The sequence below is a fragment of the Notamacropus eugenii genome, chromosome 5 (genome assembly GCF_028372415.1).
Source record: "Notamacropus eugenii isolate mMacEug1 chromosome 5, mMacEug1.pri_v2, whole genome shotgun sequence".
Lineage (NCBI taxonomy): Eukaryota > Metazoa > Chordata > Mammalia > Diprotodontia > Macropodidae > Notamacropus > Notamacropus eugenii.
In genome coordinates this window covers 333,458,257-333,476,066 of record NC_092876.1, presented here as the reverse complement: position 1 = coordinate 333,476,066, position 17,810 = coordinate 333,458,257, and the positions used below count along the sequence as shown (strand labels likewise).

The 17,810-nt window shown below is 43.2% G+C and overlaps 1 protein-coding gene across 5 annotated transcripts in view; it reads left to right on the top strand.

Annotated features, from left to right (window-relative positions):
- Positions 1-494: 494 nt before the first annotated feature.
- Positions 495-17,810, top strand: part of EPHB1 (EPH receptor B1) — a 700,554-nt gene continuing 683,238 nt past the window's right edge. For 2 of the 5 annotated variants that reach the window (XM_072613592.1, XM_072613594.1), the window contains exon 1: positions 495-1,035. In XM_072613592.1, the coding sequence (XP_072469693.1) occupies positions 978-1,035 (58 nt within the window). In that variant the 5' untranslated portion in view covers positions 495-977. The remainder of the gene's footprint in view (positions 1,036-17,810) is intronic. The other 3 variants (XM_072613596.1, XM_072613591.1, XM_072613595.1) reach the window with 2 other exon arrangements.

Below are 17,810 nucleotides of genomic sequence, written 5' to 3'. Positions count from 1 at the left end.
GGCCTTCTTGTCCAACTTTCTCCTTTTACAAATGAGGAAACTGAGGTCTAGAGATAGAGACTTGCCCAAGGCTATAGGTATCAGAGTTGTATTTCAATTCAAGTTTCCTTACTCCAAAGTAGCTCCTGTTTCACAGCTTCACCACCTCCTAAGCAGGGGGGGAACGAGGGAATATTGAAAGTAAAGACAGATCTAATGACGTGAAACAAAAATCATTAAACCTTAGGAAGAATGGTGACCCAAATAGCACCTATTGCTGTCTCAGCAATGGGTCTGGCGTAGAACTGCTGGTCATCAGGCGCATTGCTGCGGGGACACCACTAGGAGGAGCGCGTTTCCCTCCTGATGGATTTCCATTGCATCCTCCACCATCCTTCCATGCAAAAGTTTTTCTTAAACTAACAATGCTAGTGTAAGGAGGTGCTCATCTCTGATTGGACGAGGGAATTTTGCAGGTTTGGTTCCTTGATTGGACAGGAGGTGTCGGGGGTGGGGAGAGAGCCGATGGTTGGGGGAGTGGGATCCCTCTCCCTCTTCCCCCTCCCGCAGTCTCAGTGGCTGAGTCCGATCTCTCCCTTCTCTTTACTGTAGCTCGAAATGTTACACTAAAATACAGACTCATTCTCTCTCTCAGCTCGCTCTCACACACACGCACGCAAGCACACACCCACCCATCCACACACGCACGCACACACACATACACGCATATAAACACATGCACACACACACACCCACCCGCGCCAGGACTCGCCTCCACACGCACGCACGCACACACACACATCTTCACACACACACACATTCACACACACCCAAACGCCCACATATTCACACGGAATACCGGGGACCGCTGTCCGGAGCGGAGTGCTAACGGATACAAAACACAAAAGCAACAAGACAGAAAATAAATAGTGCCAACCGGGGAAGTAGTTAATTTCAACCACTCTTGCTTCTGAACCAGTTTTGGGGGGACACCTACGATGGCACTGGATTCTTTAATGCTTTTCCTCTTGGCATCTGCAGTTGCAGCAATGGAAGGTAAAATATTTCCCCCACCCCTCAAAGAAAAAAGGCAAAAAGAAAAAAAAAACAGCAAGTTTTGTAACTGGATTTATTTTACGGTGGCATATAAATTGCATGTCCTTTCCCTCTCCTTTTGGTAAAGGGAGCCGGCTTAGGTGGGGGCTCCCAGGATTTTGATTTCCCTGTGAAATAGAAGGGACTGGGCTACTCGAGTGGATTGATATGATTTCGATCTTTGAATGGAAGAAAGAAACGCTATTTTGATTATTTATTTTGATTTTTTTTTAACCAGGCAGATGGAGAGTGGTCTGCCTCAGGCGGCTCCCCCACAGCCTCCCTTCCCTCCACCCCCCAAACCCCTTAGTCTTCTTCTCCCTTTCTCCACTCCCTCATTCCCCTACACACCGTCGCTTAACTCTGCTCCATTCTGGGAGAAGACACTGAGCTGCATTGCAGTACTCGCTTTACATTCCACAAACTACGATCTTGGAGAAGGGGAAGAGTGGTTTCTGGGGAGAACGGGATGCTTTTGAGTAGAGATGTGAACAAGAGATGCGCTGTAATTCAGCTCTCGGAGATTCGCAACCGCGATGTATCTCTTTCTCTCCCTTGTTCTTTATCTCCTTTTTTCCACCTCCTTCCCCTACCCCTGTCTGTCTTCCTTGCCTCTTTCCTTTTTTCCTTCTTCCCTTCCTTTGCATCTCTCCCCCTTCCCAAATCCCATTTATGTTTCATTTAGCCTTTTTCTTTCTTGTCTCCGATTTGTTGTATCTCCTCTCCTGCTAAAGCTAGAGAGATAGCTTAGCTTCCTTTAGCGAAGCTAGGAGGCTACGAGAAGCAAGAGAGAGGCTTTCCTTTCCTGACTTTCTGTCGTGGATGGGAAGTGAATGTGTGATGCCCCTCTGCCTGTGGATTTAGGTAGCAGCAGGTAGCCCAGAGTGGGACTGGCAGAAACAGATTCCTGGGAGCTGAGAGTTGTACAAACTGCCTGTTGGGTCGAGGAGGGATGTCTCGCCCTTCGCTCAGTGGTTCGCCAAGGCAGCAGGCATGTTAGATTGTCTGGGGCTTACAGTGGTGGGGGAGCTCCTCAGGGAGAAAATCTGTATTTAGAGGAATGTGAATTTTAGGAGCTTCTTGTCTTCTGCACGCTTAAAGGAAACTAGCAGTAGCTCCTTTTTCTCGTGTTAGTGTAATGTAAGATGAGCAAACAGCTCGGTAAGGCATTTCAAATGGGGGAAGAGGAGGCATTTTGAGACCTGTCTAAACATACACAGCTATTTCCTTCTGCCCAGAAAAAGAAAGTCATCTCAGCTGAGGGGACTTTTGTCAGCATCTCGTTTGGCACAGGCAATAACCTCTGGACTATTTTTTTTTTAAAGTGAAGAGAGCTGCTTGAAGTGTATTTAACTTGGATATTGAGATTGAACAAAAAAATTCTTGCCTGTGTTTCCTACGTGTGTCTGAATCCTCTGGGAAACCTCTGCTCTCCTCTCCCCTTCCCAATATTCTTTCCAGATGAAATATGCTTTGGACTTCTGTAGGTTGTCTAAAGAGCCTAGCTGATTATATGTCCAACATTCTGGATGGACTGAATTCGGTTCTGGGGAAGGAGAAGTTCTTCCATTCACAGAGAAAGGCGATTCAGTTTAGTAGAAGGGAGAGAAGCAACAGCCTCCTCAAGAACTTTCGAAAGCTCTTTTTAACTATAAAAATGGGTCCACTTATCTAGTGTTTCTGAATCCAATCCAGCTCACAGATTCACTCCCATTCATTTGTCTGGGCTCGGATTTATAAGTTCCCGGTCCAGCTCCTGGTAACATGAAATAGGTTTTCATTTGACTGGTGAAAAATAAATGATGAGGCTGCTAGGCTAAGCCTTGGGTTGAAAGGAAGCCTTGCAATCTGTGTCTATTTCTTGTGAAATTGTGACACAAGCACCTGAGTTGAAAGTAACAAGAAAGGTACCAGGTCTTTTGAGCCAACTACACCCACTTCTCTTCCCTCCCCTCCCTTGTAAAGCCCTGATTCTTCTACTTAATAGTGATACTTTGGGTGATGTAGTAACAACTAAGAATCTTTTTTCCTTTTGATGAGAACTACAGCAACATCCTTTCAAATCTCTGCTTTCATTGTTGGTGGGGGAGCAGATTAGTGGAGAGAAAGCCTTTGCTTTTTTTTCAGAACGCGATTTTTTTTTTGTTGTTCTCTTTCTTCATCTCCCCAGCTGGTGGTCTTTGTAGGGGTTCTTTATTAAAATTTGCTGGATGCAAGGGAGACATATGCTGCCTGCGGTAAGCAGAGGGAGAAGTGGCTGGAAGCTCAGAGAATGGAAACCTACTTGGGGGGGGGTGTATCTATTGTAATTTAAAAAAAAAAAAGGGGAATGGTAAAGGGGTCCTTAACGGTGTCCTAAGATAGGGTCAGGAAACCAAAATGATATATGTATTTCTAATTTTGAGACGGGAGATTTGGCTTTTCCTCCAGCTTCAGATGTCAATCACTTATAATTATCCTTATTGGTGGTCTGTCTTTATATCTGTTTCTGAATGCTGCCGGTGTCTTGGTGGGGAGGGGTGGGTTGGCTGTATAACATAACTAGAGAAGTTCTTTTCAGAAAAAAAAACGCCCTTTTGGCTTCATCATAGTTTTGTTCTTTGCATGTGTTGGAGTGTTGATCTTTGGAGGGGGGACAAATTTGACATTTTATCATTAATAAAGGAAATGAACTTGAGTATTTGAGCCTCTGATGCTTACTGGGAGATATTATTTTGCAAGAGAAATTATTTTGGAAAACTCATCTCTAGCGGTTTTCATTGAAATCCTCTTTTCTCTTGGTGTAGATACATTTTTTTTTTCTCATTGCTTTTTCCTTGTTCATGTTCCAAAAGCCCAGGTGCCTGGAATTCAGAAACTGGAGTCTTTAAGTATAAGTCACTTGGCTTAGGTTTAGCCTGATCCCCTGGCAAGAATCTTGCCTCCACTTCCTGATACTCCACCTCCTACCCTCTCAGGCCTGCCACCTAAAACTTTGCCAATTGCCCAGAGCTTATCTAATAGGTAGTAGCTTGTACTCTGTCGTAGAAACCTTACCATCAAGAGTTAAATGAAACAACACATTCAGCAGAATATTAAAACAGCTCCATCTCTAGCATGGCAGATAGTAAAAACCATTCAGTTATTTCCCTGCTGCCCGGCAGGTTTGCTTTCCCACCCTATCTACACATACGCAGCTTCACCAATCTAACTGGATTGAAGTCTCCTGCCAGAGTCATTTGGTTGTGTTGAGAGTGGCATAATTATCAGAAAAGGGAATCAATAAGAATTCCAAACAACAGCTCCTTTCCATGTAGCACTGATGTGTGAGGGATGTAGCCACTGTTTTTCAGCCACTATTTCTCTGTCTCTCTTTATGGTTAGGTTTTGTCCTGGGAATTCTGTAGGTAAGGTTGGTGATAACCCCTGGGCAAACAGCTCAAATGACTGGCCTAATGCCTCAATACCCACAGAGGAAAGCGGATCCTAAGCAAGAGCCAGTCACAAAGGATAATTACCAGTCTAGGGACTTAGCGGGGGCAAAAGGAAGCCTGAGGAAGAGCCTGTTCCACCAGAGCTGTGAGCGCCTGGGAGGAAGCAGGCAGAGGGAGGGAAAGGTCGTCTGAGCCTCCCTTCTCCTCCCCATTTCCACCCCCAGTAGGCTAGAGCAGAGACAGAGTTCAGCTATTCTGATGGAGTGGACTGCTTTGGCATTCAGGGTCCAAGGGGAGGGAATTATCAGGGTTGGTTGGGAAGGAAGTATTTGAATGTTAATCTGATATTCCCACTTTCTCCCTCTCTCACCTTCCCATTTCCATATATCCTTGCCATTTCAGGGAAGAGAGGGAAGGCAAGGCCTATTTCAGCATGAATGAAATTTCATTTCATTTTAGTCTATTGTCAAAGATTCCTTTTGTTGATTAGAGAGCAGGCAAGGGGATAAGGCTGCTAGCTCCTCTCTCTCTCTCTCTCTCTCTCTCTCTCTCTCTCTCGCTCTCTCTCCCCCTCCTCCTCCCAGATCTGGCCCTTGGAGGATGCTATGCTCCTTACTTCAGTGTTTCCACTTGAAGGGGTACCAGTACCCTTCTCACAACTCAGTCAGACAATCCTACATGTGTAAGCCCATCCCAGTCTTTGAGTCATTTGCTAAGCAAGTACTTGATCCTAAAGGAAAAGGTATTTGAAAGATCCTTTGGGATCTAGTGGGTGACCTGCTAGCATAAAGGGGCATTCAGTCACTGAGAAGAAGGGGATTATCGTGGGCCTCTCAGAATTCAGATGCCTGTCTTTCTGGATGAGTGCCCTGGATCAGGACATCTCTGCCTGGGTGGTTTCTCTGCAACATTTACAGCTCTGGTTTGCAGGGGCTTCCTTCTATAATTGGGCAGCACCAGAGGAGTGAGTTCATGCCCTGCCCTCTACCCACCCCCCCACTGGCAGCAATAAAGCCAGAGAAGCCTTTTCCACATCTTTCCTATCCCTTCCTCTTCCACCTTTGCCCCCCTGTCCCCACATGAAAACTGTCTACTTTTAGGTAACTCACCAAAGACCTTCATATTTTACCTAGGCAGACTGCTGACCGCCAGGGTAGGACCCCTGTCACTCAGCGTGCTGAGGGGCAGATTTCTGAGGCAGATATCAAGATTCATGCTGGTTCTGACAAGACTCAGGCAACATAGGCACAAAGATGAATCCTTAATATGATGATCCCTCTGGCCCTTCATACTCCACTGAGCACAACAAATAGATGCTGGGTTGCCACCTTTGTTTGGGGGAGCAAAGATATAACTGCCTGGTTTGAGGAGCCCTAGTGAGCCACCCCAGGACTCACTGAGGTAGAGCTGTATGTTAAGAATAGGAAAGGGAGACCTATAGTCATCAGGGCTCATCTCTGCTAATAGATAGGACATTGTATTTGGAGTCAGGAACACTTAGATTCACCTCTCACCTCAGATACTATTATCCAGGTGACCCTGGGCAAGCCACTTAACTTTTATGTGCCTCAGTTTCCCCAATTGAAAAATAAGAAAGTTAGACTTAAAGGCCTCTAAAATACTTTCTAGCTGTATAGCTACAATCCTGTAAACTCCTCTTGCGGGACAATGGACCTCAGACTAACTTTGTGTAGAAGAATATGGGTGCCCAAGTCATTCTGATACCAGAATAGAAGATAAGGGCAAAGGTCTTTCTTTGTTTTTTTCCAATATATAAAGGTAAGGTTGTCTAAGATTATCTAAGAGGGAATTTTAGGCTTTCCCATGTTGGTTTTTTTTTTTTTTTTTTTTGGTGGCAGTGGTTGGTCTTTAAAAGAGCATACCTATGAATTCCTCTGTGTCAAGTCCAATGCCATCTGTGCGTCCATTCTGGGATCTCCTGGCCCATACTCCTGATGTCAGGCAGTAATGCTGTCAACCTTGGATTCTGATCCAAGACTGTCTGCACTCCAAATGTATGTACAGCAACTGAGCTTCAATTTGCTAAATCTATCTTTGTCATTATCCAGGCACCTTGGGCTTAATAAATATTAAATGCCATGATGATCATTGCATAATGGATATAAGGACTTGGGACTCTGACTTAGCAAGATCATTTTTTCAACCATTTCAGCCAAAAAATTCAATAAAAATGAATAGGGTCCAAAAGGGAGACGTGGTATCAGGGAAGGTGACATACCCTTGCAGACCTTTTGCTTTGATGTGGGAAATTTTCTAGTGATTGTTTTCTGTCTCTGATATAATCACAGAAAGGAAAAGGAGCCACAGCTGACCAGTCCTGGACTTTCTTCCATTAGCATCCATAAGGAGTTTAATAGACATTGGCTGGTGATGAAGTGACGAACAGTATAGTTAAGAATAAAGAAGATTGAATGGACTGAGATTCAGGAGACTGGTTAGCTAGTCTTAGCCATGTTGCTTCCTAGATTTGTAGCTTTCGGAAAATGACCCAATCTACCTGTGTCTCCCTTTCCCTACATAGATAGCCTCATGCTGACTGCTCCTAATCTCGTCATGAGATTGATATAGGAATAGAGGAGATACTATATGTGAAGTTGCTTGAAGCATTTTAGAAAAGATGTCACAGAAATGAAAAGGAGAATTATATTATTAAATGTAATCTTGGTAACATTGGTCCATTGGAAACATTTTTCTAGTTTGAGCCCAGTGGGATGGCAGTTTTGAATGGGAAGGAGGAAAATATCGTTTGAGAACCTAAGATATTTTGAGTATGTCCCCAAGAAGGAGTAGCTGGACTCAGTCTGGGCGGGTCTTAGTTATCGATGGACATGTTATCCATTACTGCAATATGGAGAGAGTGATGGTCTTAGACTCAAGAATACTTGGGTTCAAGCCCCAACTTGGTGCCTCTGTGACTCTGGGCAACTCATTTAACCTTTCGGTGCTCTAGGCTAGTGATGTTAAACTCAGATCCAAAAGGGGGTCAGTAATCCATACATTAGGATCCCTGGTGGCTGTATATTGACTTAGAAAACCATATAACAACATTACATGTGTTTTATTGTATTTATGTTTTGTTAAATATTTCCCAGTTTCATTTTATGGGCATCTAGGTGGCACAGTGGATTGAGTGCCAGATCTGGAGTCAAGAAGATTCATTTTTCTGAGTTCAAATCTGACTTCAGACACTTAGTAGCTGTGTGACCCTGGGTAAGTCACTTCCCCCTGTTTGCTTCAGTTTTCTCATCTGTAAAATGTTCTGGAGAAGGAAATGTCCAACCACTCTAGTACTTTTGCCACGAAAACCCCAAATGGGGTCATGGGGAGTCAGACATACCTGAAAACAACTGAACATCATTATCAACAACACCTACCACAACAAAATTACATTTTGAACTGTACTGAGGAGTGTTGAAGGCTCCATATGGCTGGAGTGTTTGATCCCTCTGCACCAGGCACCTCTTTGAGACTATAACTTGCAGAGAAGGTGTTAACCTACATTAGTAGAAGGAGTTTCCTCTTCTGGGAGTTTCCTATATTAATAAAAGCATAGGTCCAGTCCTTTTCCTGTATCTTTGTGGGAATCTCTCTGTCTCTGTCTCTTTCTGTCTCTATCTATTGCTCTGTCTCTGTTTCTCTCTTACTATAGCTAAAAAATTCCAGAACTTTAGGCAACTTCAGTTGTGTAAGAGGGATTTAAGGTATGACTACCCCTGGGTATGACTGAGGTAAATTGGAGACATTTGTCATGGGAATTGAGTTGAGGATGTTTAGGAAATGGGAGGCCATTGTATTCCAATGGGAGCAAAGAATGGGGCGAAAAAGAAGACAATGAGCTGGATGCTGTTGCTGTTGTTCAGTTCTTTTCAGTCCAATTCTTCAGGACCCCATTTGGAGTTTTCTTGGCAGATACTAGAATGGTTTGCCATTTCCTTTGCCAGCTTATTTTACAGAAGAAAAACTTGAGGCAAACAGAGTGAAATGACTTGCCCAAGGTTACATAGCTAGGAAGTGTTGGAGGTAAGGTTTGAACTTATCATAACTCCATACTTGGTGCTTTATCTACTGGGTCACTCAGCTGCCTCTAATGAGTCAGGTCCTAAACTAATTAGGGAGGAGTGATAGCCACTAAGAGTTGGATAGGATGGAGTAAAGAAGGATGAAGTTGAAAGGGTAACGCTGGTTGCTGAGTGATGGTGGCGGGGGGTGGGGGGAGTGATTCTACTGTGAGCATCAAGGAGCATAGCATCTTCCTCCTGAGACCTTGTGTATCAGAGATTGTGAGAGACTGTACCAAGAGAGATATGCCACCTTTAAGAGAAAGCTACCTTTCAATGAATACCAGAAGGTAGAAGCAATGTCAAAAGAAGAGCTCTAGGAAGAAATAAAATTTATTAACAATAAAGGAAGATTCTAGAGGGTTAAGTGGAAAGAGAGAACAAAGGCTGATGGGAGCTATAGAGGATAAGGCTGAGTTAACTGAGGGCACAGTAGAGGCAGCCACCTCCCTCTGTTTTACTGCTGATCATCTTTTCTAATACTAGATGAGTCCACATGCCAGGCGGTGGTACCCTGGGGGCAATGTATCCAGTGGGAAGATAGACTCAAGGAGAGAGGCGTGAATGTCATGAGACCCTAGAAAATTTCAACCTGGAGTGGCATGAAGGGTTGAAAGTATGCCCACCATAGTCATGCATAGAGTTTAAGCTAGGTATGCCAGGGTGCAGTGGCCCTCCCTAGGGTGATCATTACCATTGGCCTTTTCCTTTCTTTTGAGCCAACTCTCCCTCAGGGGAAGGGCCAATGATAATGCTTGATGCTCTTTGCATGCCTATGGTGCCCCCTCAGTTGTTAGAACCTGAGACAGAGGACCATGTTGTAGGCCAGGGGTGGGGAACTTGCAGCCTCAGGGTCACATGTGGTCCTCTTGGTCCTCAAGTGCAGCCCTTTGACTGAAACCAAACTTCACAGAACAAATCCGCTTAAGAAGATGATTTGTTCTATAAAACTTGGACAGAGTCAAAAGGCCACACACAAGGACCTCAATGGCCACATGTGGCCTTGAGGCCTCAGGTCCACCACTCCTGTGCTAGACAGAGATAGCAAGAGAATTGAAACACAAAGATAGCCCAAATGTAGAATTTTGACCAAAACCTTCCACCTTTTCCCATCCACTGACCTTTCTCCCCTGCAAAGATGGAGTAGAATCTTCTCTCCTAATATCTGCCTCTGTCAGTGCCTTCGTAGAAGTTGAGCAGAGAAATGGCGCAAGGGAAGACCAAGGAATGGAGAGACAAAGGGAAGAAGTGGAGAGACTGTACAATATGCCAAGTGTATAAGCTGAATCATCAGGAGGTGGCTGTACCTGCTGCTGGCTTTTGGGTGGTTATTTTACAGAATTATTTCCTCCTATCACCTGACGAGTCCATTAGTTTATTTTGTGTCAGAAAGTTTTGAGTAAATTCTCATTTTGATTTCCATAGTCTTGAATGCGTGCATCCTTGCACCTGAATCCCAAGATTGACTTTTCCTTAGATGGCTTCATTTTTGTGTCCCTGTTCTGTATAAGCCACTTAAGTGACCTGAATATTTCAATCAGATTTTCTTCTCCCCCAAATGTGGTGAAGAAACAGCAGCATTAGAATGACTGGCTGTGTGAGGAAATTACTACAATAATACAGTAATATCCTGGGAGAGATTTCTTATTTAAAAGAAAAATTCTTCATGAAAAATTTCTAGGCTATACTCTGTCAGCTGGCTCAATCCAAATGAACACTAAAAGAGAGGCCTTCTTGTCTGATTTTTGTAAAATTTATTTGAAGGGGTCTCGGGCAATCTGGGCCATTTGCTTCATGGAGAAAGATTAGATCTTTGGTTTTTTTTGTCAATGAAATCTTAGAGGACCTAGTTTGGCCTGGACTGCATTAATATGATGGGTGCTTAATAAATGCATGTTGATTGGTTGATAGACATCTTAAATGACTTCTTTAAGCTAAGGGGAGAGATAGAGACAGAGAGACAGACAGATACAGAGAGAGAGACAGAGACATAGAAAGAAAGAGAGGGAGGGAGAGAGAGACACACACAGAGAAGAGGAGAGGGAAAGGGAGAGGGAGAGGGAGGGAGGGAGGGAGAGAGAGAGAGAGAGAGAGAGAGACAGAGACAGAGACAGAGAGACAGAGAGAGACAGACAGACAGAGAGACAGAGAGACAGAGAAGGAGAAGAGAGAGAAGTTAAGTAGAATGGGAAGTTCAAAGGACCAGAGATCATAGAATCTTCTCTGAGGATGTTTGCTTAGAGTCAACTACTATCTGTGCTAGTTTTGATACAGCTGTCTCCGGAGGTAGAGGGTTATACTAGAAGTATGGTATAACTTCGTGAGCTTATAGAATTTGTATTGAGAAACATCTCCAATTTTATTGCACATAAGCAATGCTGTGCATTATGTATTCCAAACACCCCAGCATAGACATCAAAAAGAATCACTTCACACTTTGGTAATTATAAAACAGGCACTTCTCTTATAAAGACAGTCCCTCTTTTGAGGACCCTTCCTACAATGTAGGGGCTTCTTGGGCAACAGCCATACTTGTGCATGTAAAAGTAGAACAGTAGAAATGTGCATGAGTTCCTCTTGATTACCTGCAGAACTGCTATAAACTTCTAGGTAGAATAAGAAACTTGCTAAGTTTAGGCCTAATGGACAAGCTAAATGTCCAAGGTTCATGAAGTATTATTGTTTAGTCATGCCTGACTCTCCATGACTCCTTTTGGGGTTTTCTTGGCAAAGATACTGGAAAAATTTGCCATTTCTTTCTCCAGCTCATTTTACAGATGAAAAAACTGAGACATAGGAGATTAAGTGACTTGCCTATGGTCATACAGTCAGTAAGTATCTGAGGCCAGATTTGAACTCAGGAAGATGAGTCTTCCTGATTCCAAGCCCAGTGCCCCATCCACTGCACCACCTAGCTGCCCCTATTTGTCTCATGGTGATACTGATAGTCATGGGATGACTGGTTGGATGACCAGGAACTTAAGGAGGATGGAAGCCAGAATATCTTCCAGAGCATTTAGGTTTATAAATACCTAAAAGAGATTTGAATTTGAGGTTAGAAAACTTGGGTTTGGTATTAGCTTAGCCACCTACAGGACCTTGGGCAAACCACTTTACTTCTTAGCTATAAAATGGCCATAATTCTGTTCAATTCAGCAACCAATCAACAAGCATTTCTTAAGTATCTACTATATGCCACTCACTAAAGATACAGAAACAAAGGTGTAACATTCAGCCACTTAAATAACGTACAGTCTACAGGGAGGGATACCATATTTACAAAGATAAAGGTATACAGGAGCATAATGAATGCTTATTGACTGACTGGCAGTCAGAGGAGCAGGAAAGGTGACACAGCAGAGGTGTGACCTCAGTTAAGACTTAAAGAAAGCTGAATATTTTGGAGGAGGTGAGGAAGAGAGCACATTCTGGGCACGGGGGACATCCTGTGAAAAGGCAGGAAGGAGGAGAGTGCAATGCTAAGGGCACAGCCGATAGGTCAGTGTGGCTGCCACAGAGAGCTCATCAAGAGAAGAGATGTGAAGGAAATCTGGAAAGGTAGACTGGCCCTCGACTGGGAAGGACTTTAAATACCTAGCAAAGACTTTGTATTTTAACCCGGAGGCAAGAGGGAATTGCTGTAGCTTCTTAAGCAGGGGGAAGTGCCATTTGCAGACCTGGATCTTAGGAAGATTATCTTGGCAGCTGTGTGGAGGATGAATTAGAGGTAGTAGGGTGGGGGATAGGAAGCAGAGAGACCAGGAAAAAGGTCAAGGCAATCAATAGTCCAGGTGAGGGGTGAGAAGGAACTGAACTTGGGTGACAGGGAAAATATTAAACCTGAAAACTCCCTGAAAATGTGTTGTGTTGTTAGGATGGTAGAGGTGATGATCATACATAGGATATGCACTAAGCAAAAATTTGCTTGCTTTCTGAGTGATGCCAGGCCCCCCAAGCTTGGAAATTATTCATTCCTAAAATCTGACTTTTTCCATGCTTTCAATACACACACACATATTTATATATATACACACATGTATACACACTTATTCATATATGCACACATGTATCCATCCATACATTATATATATGTGTGTGCATGCATGTATATATGTATATATTTTTTCAATTAAGAATATTTACTTTTCTCCCTCTCTCCCCTTCACCTTCCCCCATAACACACACACACTCACACCACACACACACATACACACACACACAAAGAAAACCCATAAAAGAAGTGGGCATACTCTAGCAAACAGATTCCCCCATTGACCTGATCTGACAACATATGCCTCTTTCTGCGTCTTGTGACCATCACCTCTCTCTCAAGAGGTGGGTAGCATGGATCATCAATAGTCGCTTAGGATGATGGTGGGTCATTATACAGATCAGATCTCTTAAATCTTTCAGAATTTTCTTTAAAACAATATGAATTTTTATTCTTTTTTCTCATCTCTGTCTCTCTCTGTCTTCTTTTGTCTTTCTCCTTTTCCATCCCTTTCTCTCTGTGTCTCTGTCTCTCTCTGCCTGTTTCTTTTCTATATCTTGGTCTCTTTGTCTCTGTCTTTCTTGCCCCTGTCATAAAGAAACCCTTTGAAAAGTCATCCATTATTTTCTTGGTTCTGCTTTTGAGATTAGTTATTTATGATTAGATAACCCAAGCACTTTATTCCTCTTGCTTTTCCTCTCTTATAACCTTGGGAACTCATTCTTCCAAAAACCTGAACCCAGAAATCAACTGTAAAGACATATTCAAGGTGCTGGGTACAATCAAAATGAGAATTTTGCCCCAAAGTGGAATTTTGCCCAGCAGAAAGTAAGCTTCTCAAGGGCAGGGATGATGCTATTTTTCTTCCTCCTGGTAACACTAGAGTCTTACCAATACCTTGCTGTAGTGAGTACTGAGACTGTAGTACATGCTGCCCCTGAGGCAGGTAACATAGAAGATCATCATGTAGGATTTTTAAAAGACAGAAAAAGGTTTTGGTATGAATAGGCTTACTTGATGTTTGGAGGTTTCAGATATTGCTCTGTTCTCTGTTTATGTCTCTGTCTCACTTAAAGAGAAAGGTGAGAAAAGAACTTAGCACCTTTCTCATCTTCCTCCAAAGCTGATGGGATTGTTTCTTTCAGCTGAATCGAAACCCTTAGCTCAGGCAGACCACCTTTCATTGCTACTTTGAGAAAGAAAGTGATTTCCATTTTCAATTGCTATCAGCTCCCCATGATTCATTGTCATGGGAGGCAGGACCAGCTTGGAGAAATGAAATTTTCCAATAATTCCCCATTTTTAATCTTGCCAGTAGCTTGGGCTTGGTCCCCTCCACTATTTTCCCGGTTCCTGGTCCAACCCCCTTTGCTATCACTGGCAATAAGTTTCCACCATGACAGATTTGAATTTGATCTCCTCTCACCTCCTTTCCTTTTTCCTTGTTGGAGGTGATAAAAAGGTAGCAAAACTGTCAAAAGGTAATCAACAAGAAGGAGAAGCAAGAAAAGAGCTTAGATAATCCAACAAGCCTGGAAAAGGATAATAATAAAGAATAACGCATATATATTTTGCATATTCTGACTCATTTGGTCCGCAGACAACCCAGTGAGTCAAGCAGATTGTTATTCCCATTCTACAGATGAGAAAACCAGGGCTAGAAAGATTGAATAATTTGCCCAAGAACTATACCTAGTGTATATTTAAATGCAACTCTTCTGAGGATGCATCCAGTGCTTTTGATGCTCCATTTTGCTGGAACAGCAGTTTCTAAGTTTGAGGACTGGGTTCATTTACACAATTTTTATTCATTCAGCAAACATTTATTAATGTGGACCACACACGGGTTATTTTAGCTACATGCTGAGAAAGTCTACATAACTCACAAATTCACATTCATGCAGCCCCTCTATATAATCCCACCCTACTTTCTATACCTTCTCTGTCTTTCTCCATTTTCTAATCATATGCTTTATCTTATTTATACAGTGTCTCCCACTTCCATATGAGGAAAGGCAGGGTGGCCAGGTGGGTAATAACTTACATATTTACTAGCTGTGTGATTTGGGAAAGTCACTTAACCAGTGTAAGGACTATTTCCTTAACTATAAAATGTCTACTTGACACTGTCTACCTGACAGTGTCTACCTGACATTGATGTTGCAAAGATCAATTGATATAATGTACATACAATGCTTTGCAAACCTTAAATAACCCTATAAATAATCATTGTTATTACATGTTATTCATATAACAACATAAAACATCAATTATTATTGTTGTGAGCTTCTGTCAAAGTCAGCTCTCAGTGAGGAATTTCCTCTCTCAATGTGGTTCAGCAACTTCTCTGTAATTTCTAATTGTAGAGAGTTATTTGGGACAGGGCGCTGACAGGGTGAGTGAATTGCCAGGAGTCTTGGATGCATATTGGCTGTGTGACCCTGGACAACTCACTCATCCTTTCTGTGCCCCCTCATGTGTCTCTAAGCCTGCATCAGGTCTCCATCTGCATCACTGGAGGGAACATCTTCTCTGGAAATCTCCTAAACCCATGAAATCGTGGGTCTAGACCCAAACCAAACCAAAAAAGAAATCAAACTGAACCCAACAACTCCACCAAATACAGGACCACTCCCCATAATTCCCATTTATGTTGCGCATTTTCCCCACAGCAGCCTTGTGAGGTCAGTAGTGGAGGTGTTAATTTTACAGATGAGGAAAGTAAAACCCAGAAGGCTTCCTTGACCTGCTCCAGGTCACACAGTAAGTATCAGAAGCAGGAAGCTGTTGGGTTTCTCTCTCCCACTCCACACCCCCTCAGATGTCCATCCAAGCTTACAGCTGACTTTCCATCCTCACATCCTCCTCCGAGCTCAGATGCTGACCTCAGGGCCAGCATTAGGGTACCTGAACCTGGGCCCAGTGGTCTTTGCGCTCCTCCAGGCCACCTGTTGGCTGCTATCAGTTCTCTTTGGCTGCCTTCCATAGCTAGCAGTGTAGTTTGGACACAAGTCTCCTGTGCGGTGGTGGTCTATCTATGCATATTCATGCCCTGGAAGGGCCTCTGAGGTTTTTCTTAGGTCTGGCTAACATTTGTGGTGTTTGAAAGAGTCAAATTACCTGTGTCCACTCGAGGATGTTTCTCTCCAACACCCAGCCCCTGCCTCCATCATCCTCTCTGCTCTGGCTGGTACTGCCCCTGCGTGGATTGGTCTCCCTAAGATCCTATTGTCAGCAGCGGAGCTCAGAGGAGGATGTGAGGATTTAAAGTCAGCTGTGAGCTTGGAAGGACGTCTGACGGGGTGTAGAGTGGGGGAGAAAAACCCAACAGCTTCCTGACTTCACTGGAAAAGACCCCCCAGGGAAGTGTTTTTGGACATGGGAAGAAATGAGAGGAATGTGGAATCACTGCAAGTTCCTTCAACAAGGGACTTCTCTGTGAGCAGCAGCCTAGCCTCAGTTAATTGCACTTTTGCTTTTCTCTTAGTATTTTACTAGCACATCAAGGCAGACCCTTTGAACTTCTCAGCCTTCCCACAGCTGCTGAGGGTGCTGGTTGGGGTTTGTTTGTTTCTGCTCTGGCTGGACTTCCCTGAAGCTTGTTTCAAATTCACCCTGCTGCGACTGCTGCTAATTCTGTGCTTTAGACCCTCCCTGCCTGTGGCTGTTAGCTTCTCGTGAGATGGGGCCATGGACGGTATGTTGAAGAAGAAAAAACCCAAAACCAACATAAACTTTCCTTGTCTTTCCTTTTAGCTACTATGCTAGACTGGTGAGGAATATGGCGGAGGGAATCTTAGGATCATAGACAGATCTGGAAAGGACTTTGGGAGGACATCTTAGTCAAATACACTTTCACTTTTACAGAGGGGAAGGAACTGAGGTCCAGAGATGTGCCTTACCCAAAGTCATAGGGGTATATAGCAGAACTGAGCCACAGGTTCTAATACTAGAGAAATCAATATAAATTGTACCCCTGTACTAGAGAAATCAATAGAAATAAAATATTAGATCATCAATAAACAGATACTTATGAATCACCTACTGCACACAATGCACTTTAAGAGGTGCTCTTTCTGAAACAAGGTCACAGGAGATCTCCCATGCTCCCTATTTTGGTGCATAGCAAATGGACACAGTTATTGTTCACATCTTACTGACACATACTTAGGGTGGGGAATTACCAAAGAGTGGAGAAGACACAACTAGAGCATCACTCTATTGCTTCCTAGACTGCCATGTGTGCTAAGACTCCAAATTCCCACTCAGGCCATTCCTGAATATTTTCAGCTGAGGTCCCTTCAGCCTTCATTCCTTCCTATACTGACTTTCCTTTTTGTTCTCTTACCTTTGGGGAAGCTACTTCATGAAGGAAAAGGGACTTGAGATTCCCTCAAAAGTATGGGGAAAATCTGGCCAGGTTCTTCACTGTGTGTGTGTGTGTGTGTGTGTGTGTGTGTGTGTGTGTGTGATGGATTCCTTTGGTAGAAAAAGGTAAAGTCTATGGATTTCTTCTTAGGATACAATAAAGCTTTATATATCCGTATATGTAATATATATTCTATGTCTATCTATCTATCTATCTATCTACTCATCTATCTATCTATCTATCTATCTATCTATCTATCTATCTATCTATCTATCTATCTATCTATCTATCTATCTATCTATCTGAGGGAGGGCTGTGCAAGGCCACCAGCCTCACTTTCTCCTACAGAGCCATCTGGGTCAGGTGGCTAGATATTCATTAGGACACCTGGAGATGGCCCAGGACACAAAGAGACCCTGGCCCTTTTAGCCTATATATAAAATTGAGGGAAATACTAAATTTTAATTAAAGGTTAGTGAAGCTAAGGATGAATTTTATTTTCATCTGTGTGCATGGACTCCTGAAACCTATTCAGGCACCCATTGAGGATCTGCAGACCCAAGGTTAAGAATTTCCTAAATGAAGGTAGGGAATACATGATGTCAACAAAGATGAGGAGACAAGGTGAAAATTGATGATAAAAGCAATCTGACTACAGAGGAAGTATTTCTATAGGAAAGCAGGTGGAGGGAAAGTCAGTTAGCCAATTAGCATTTATAAAATGTTCACTGTATGTCAGGCTCTATGCTAAATTTTGGGGAAAGAATAAAAAAAAAAGACAGCTCCTATCCTCAAGGATCCTTCTAATGGAAAAAAAAATGACACATAAAAAGGGAGCTGGGGCTGTGGGGTAGGGGGTACCCAAGCAGAGGGCACAATGATTG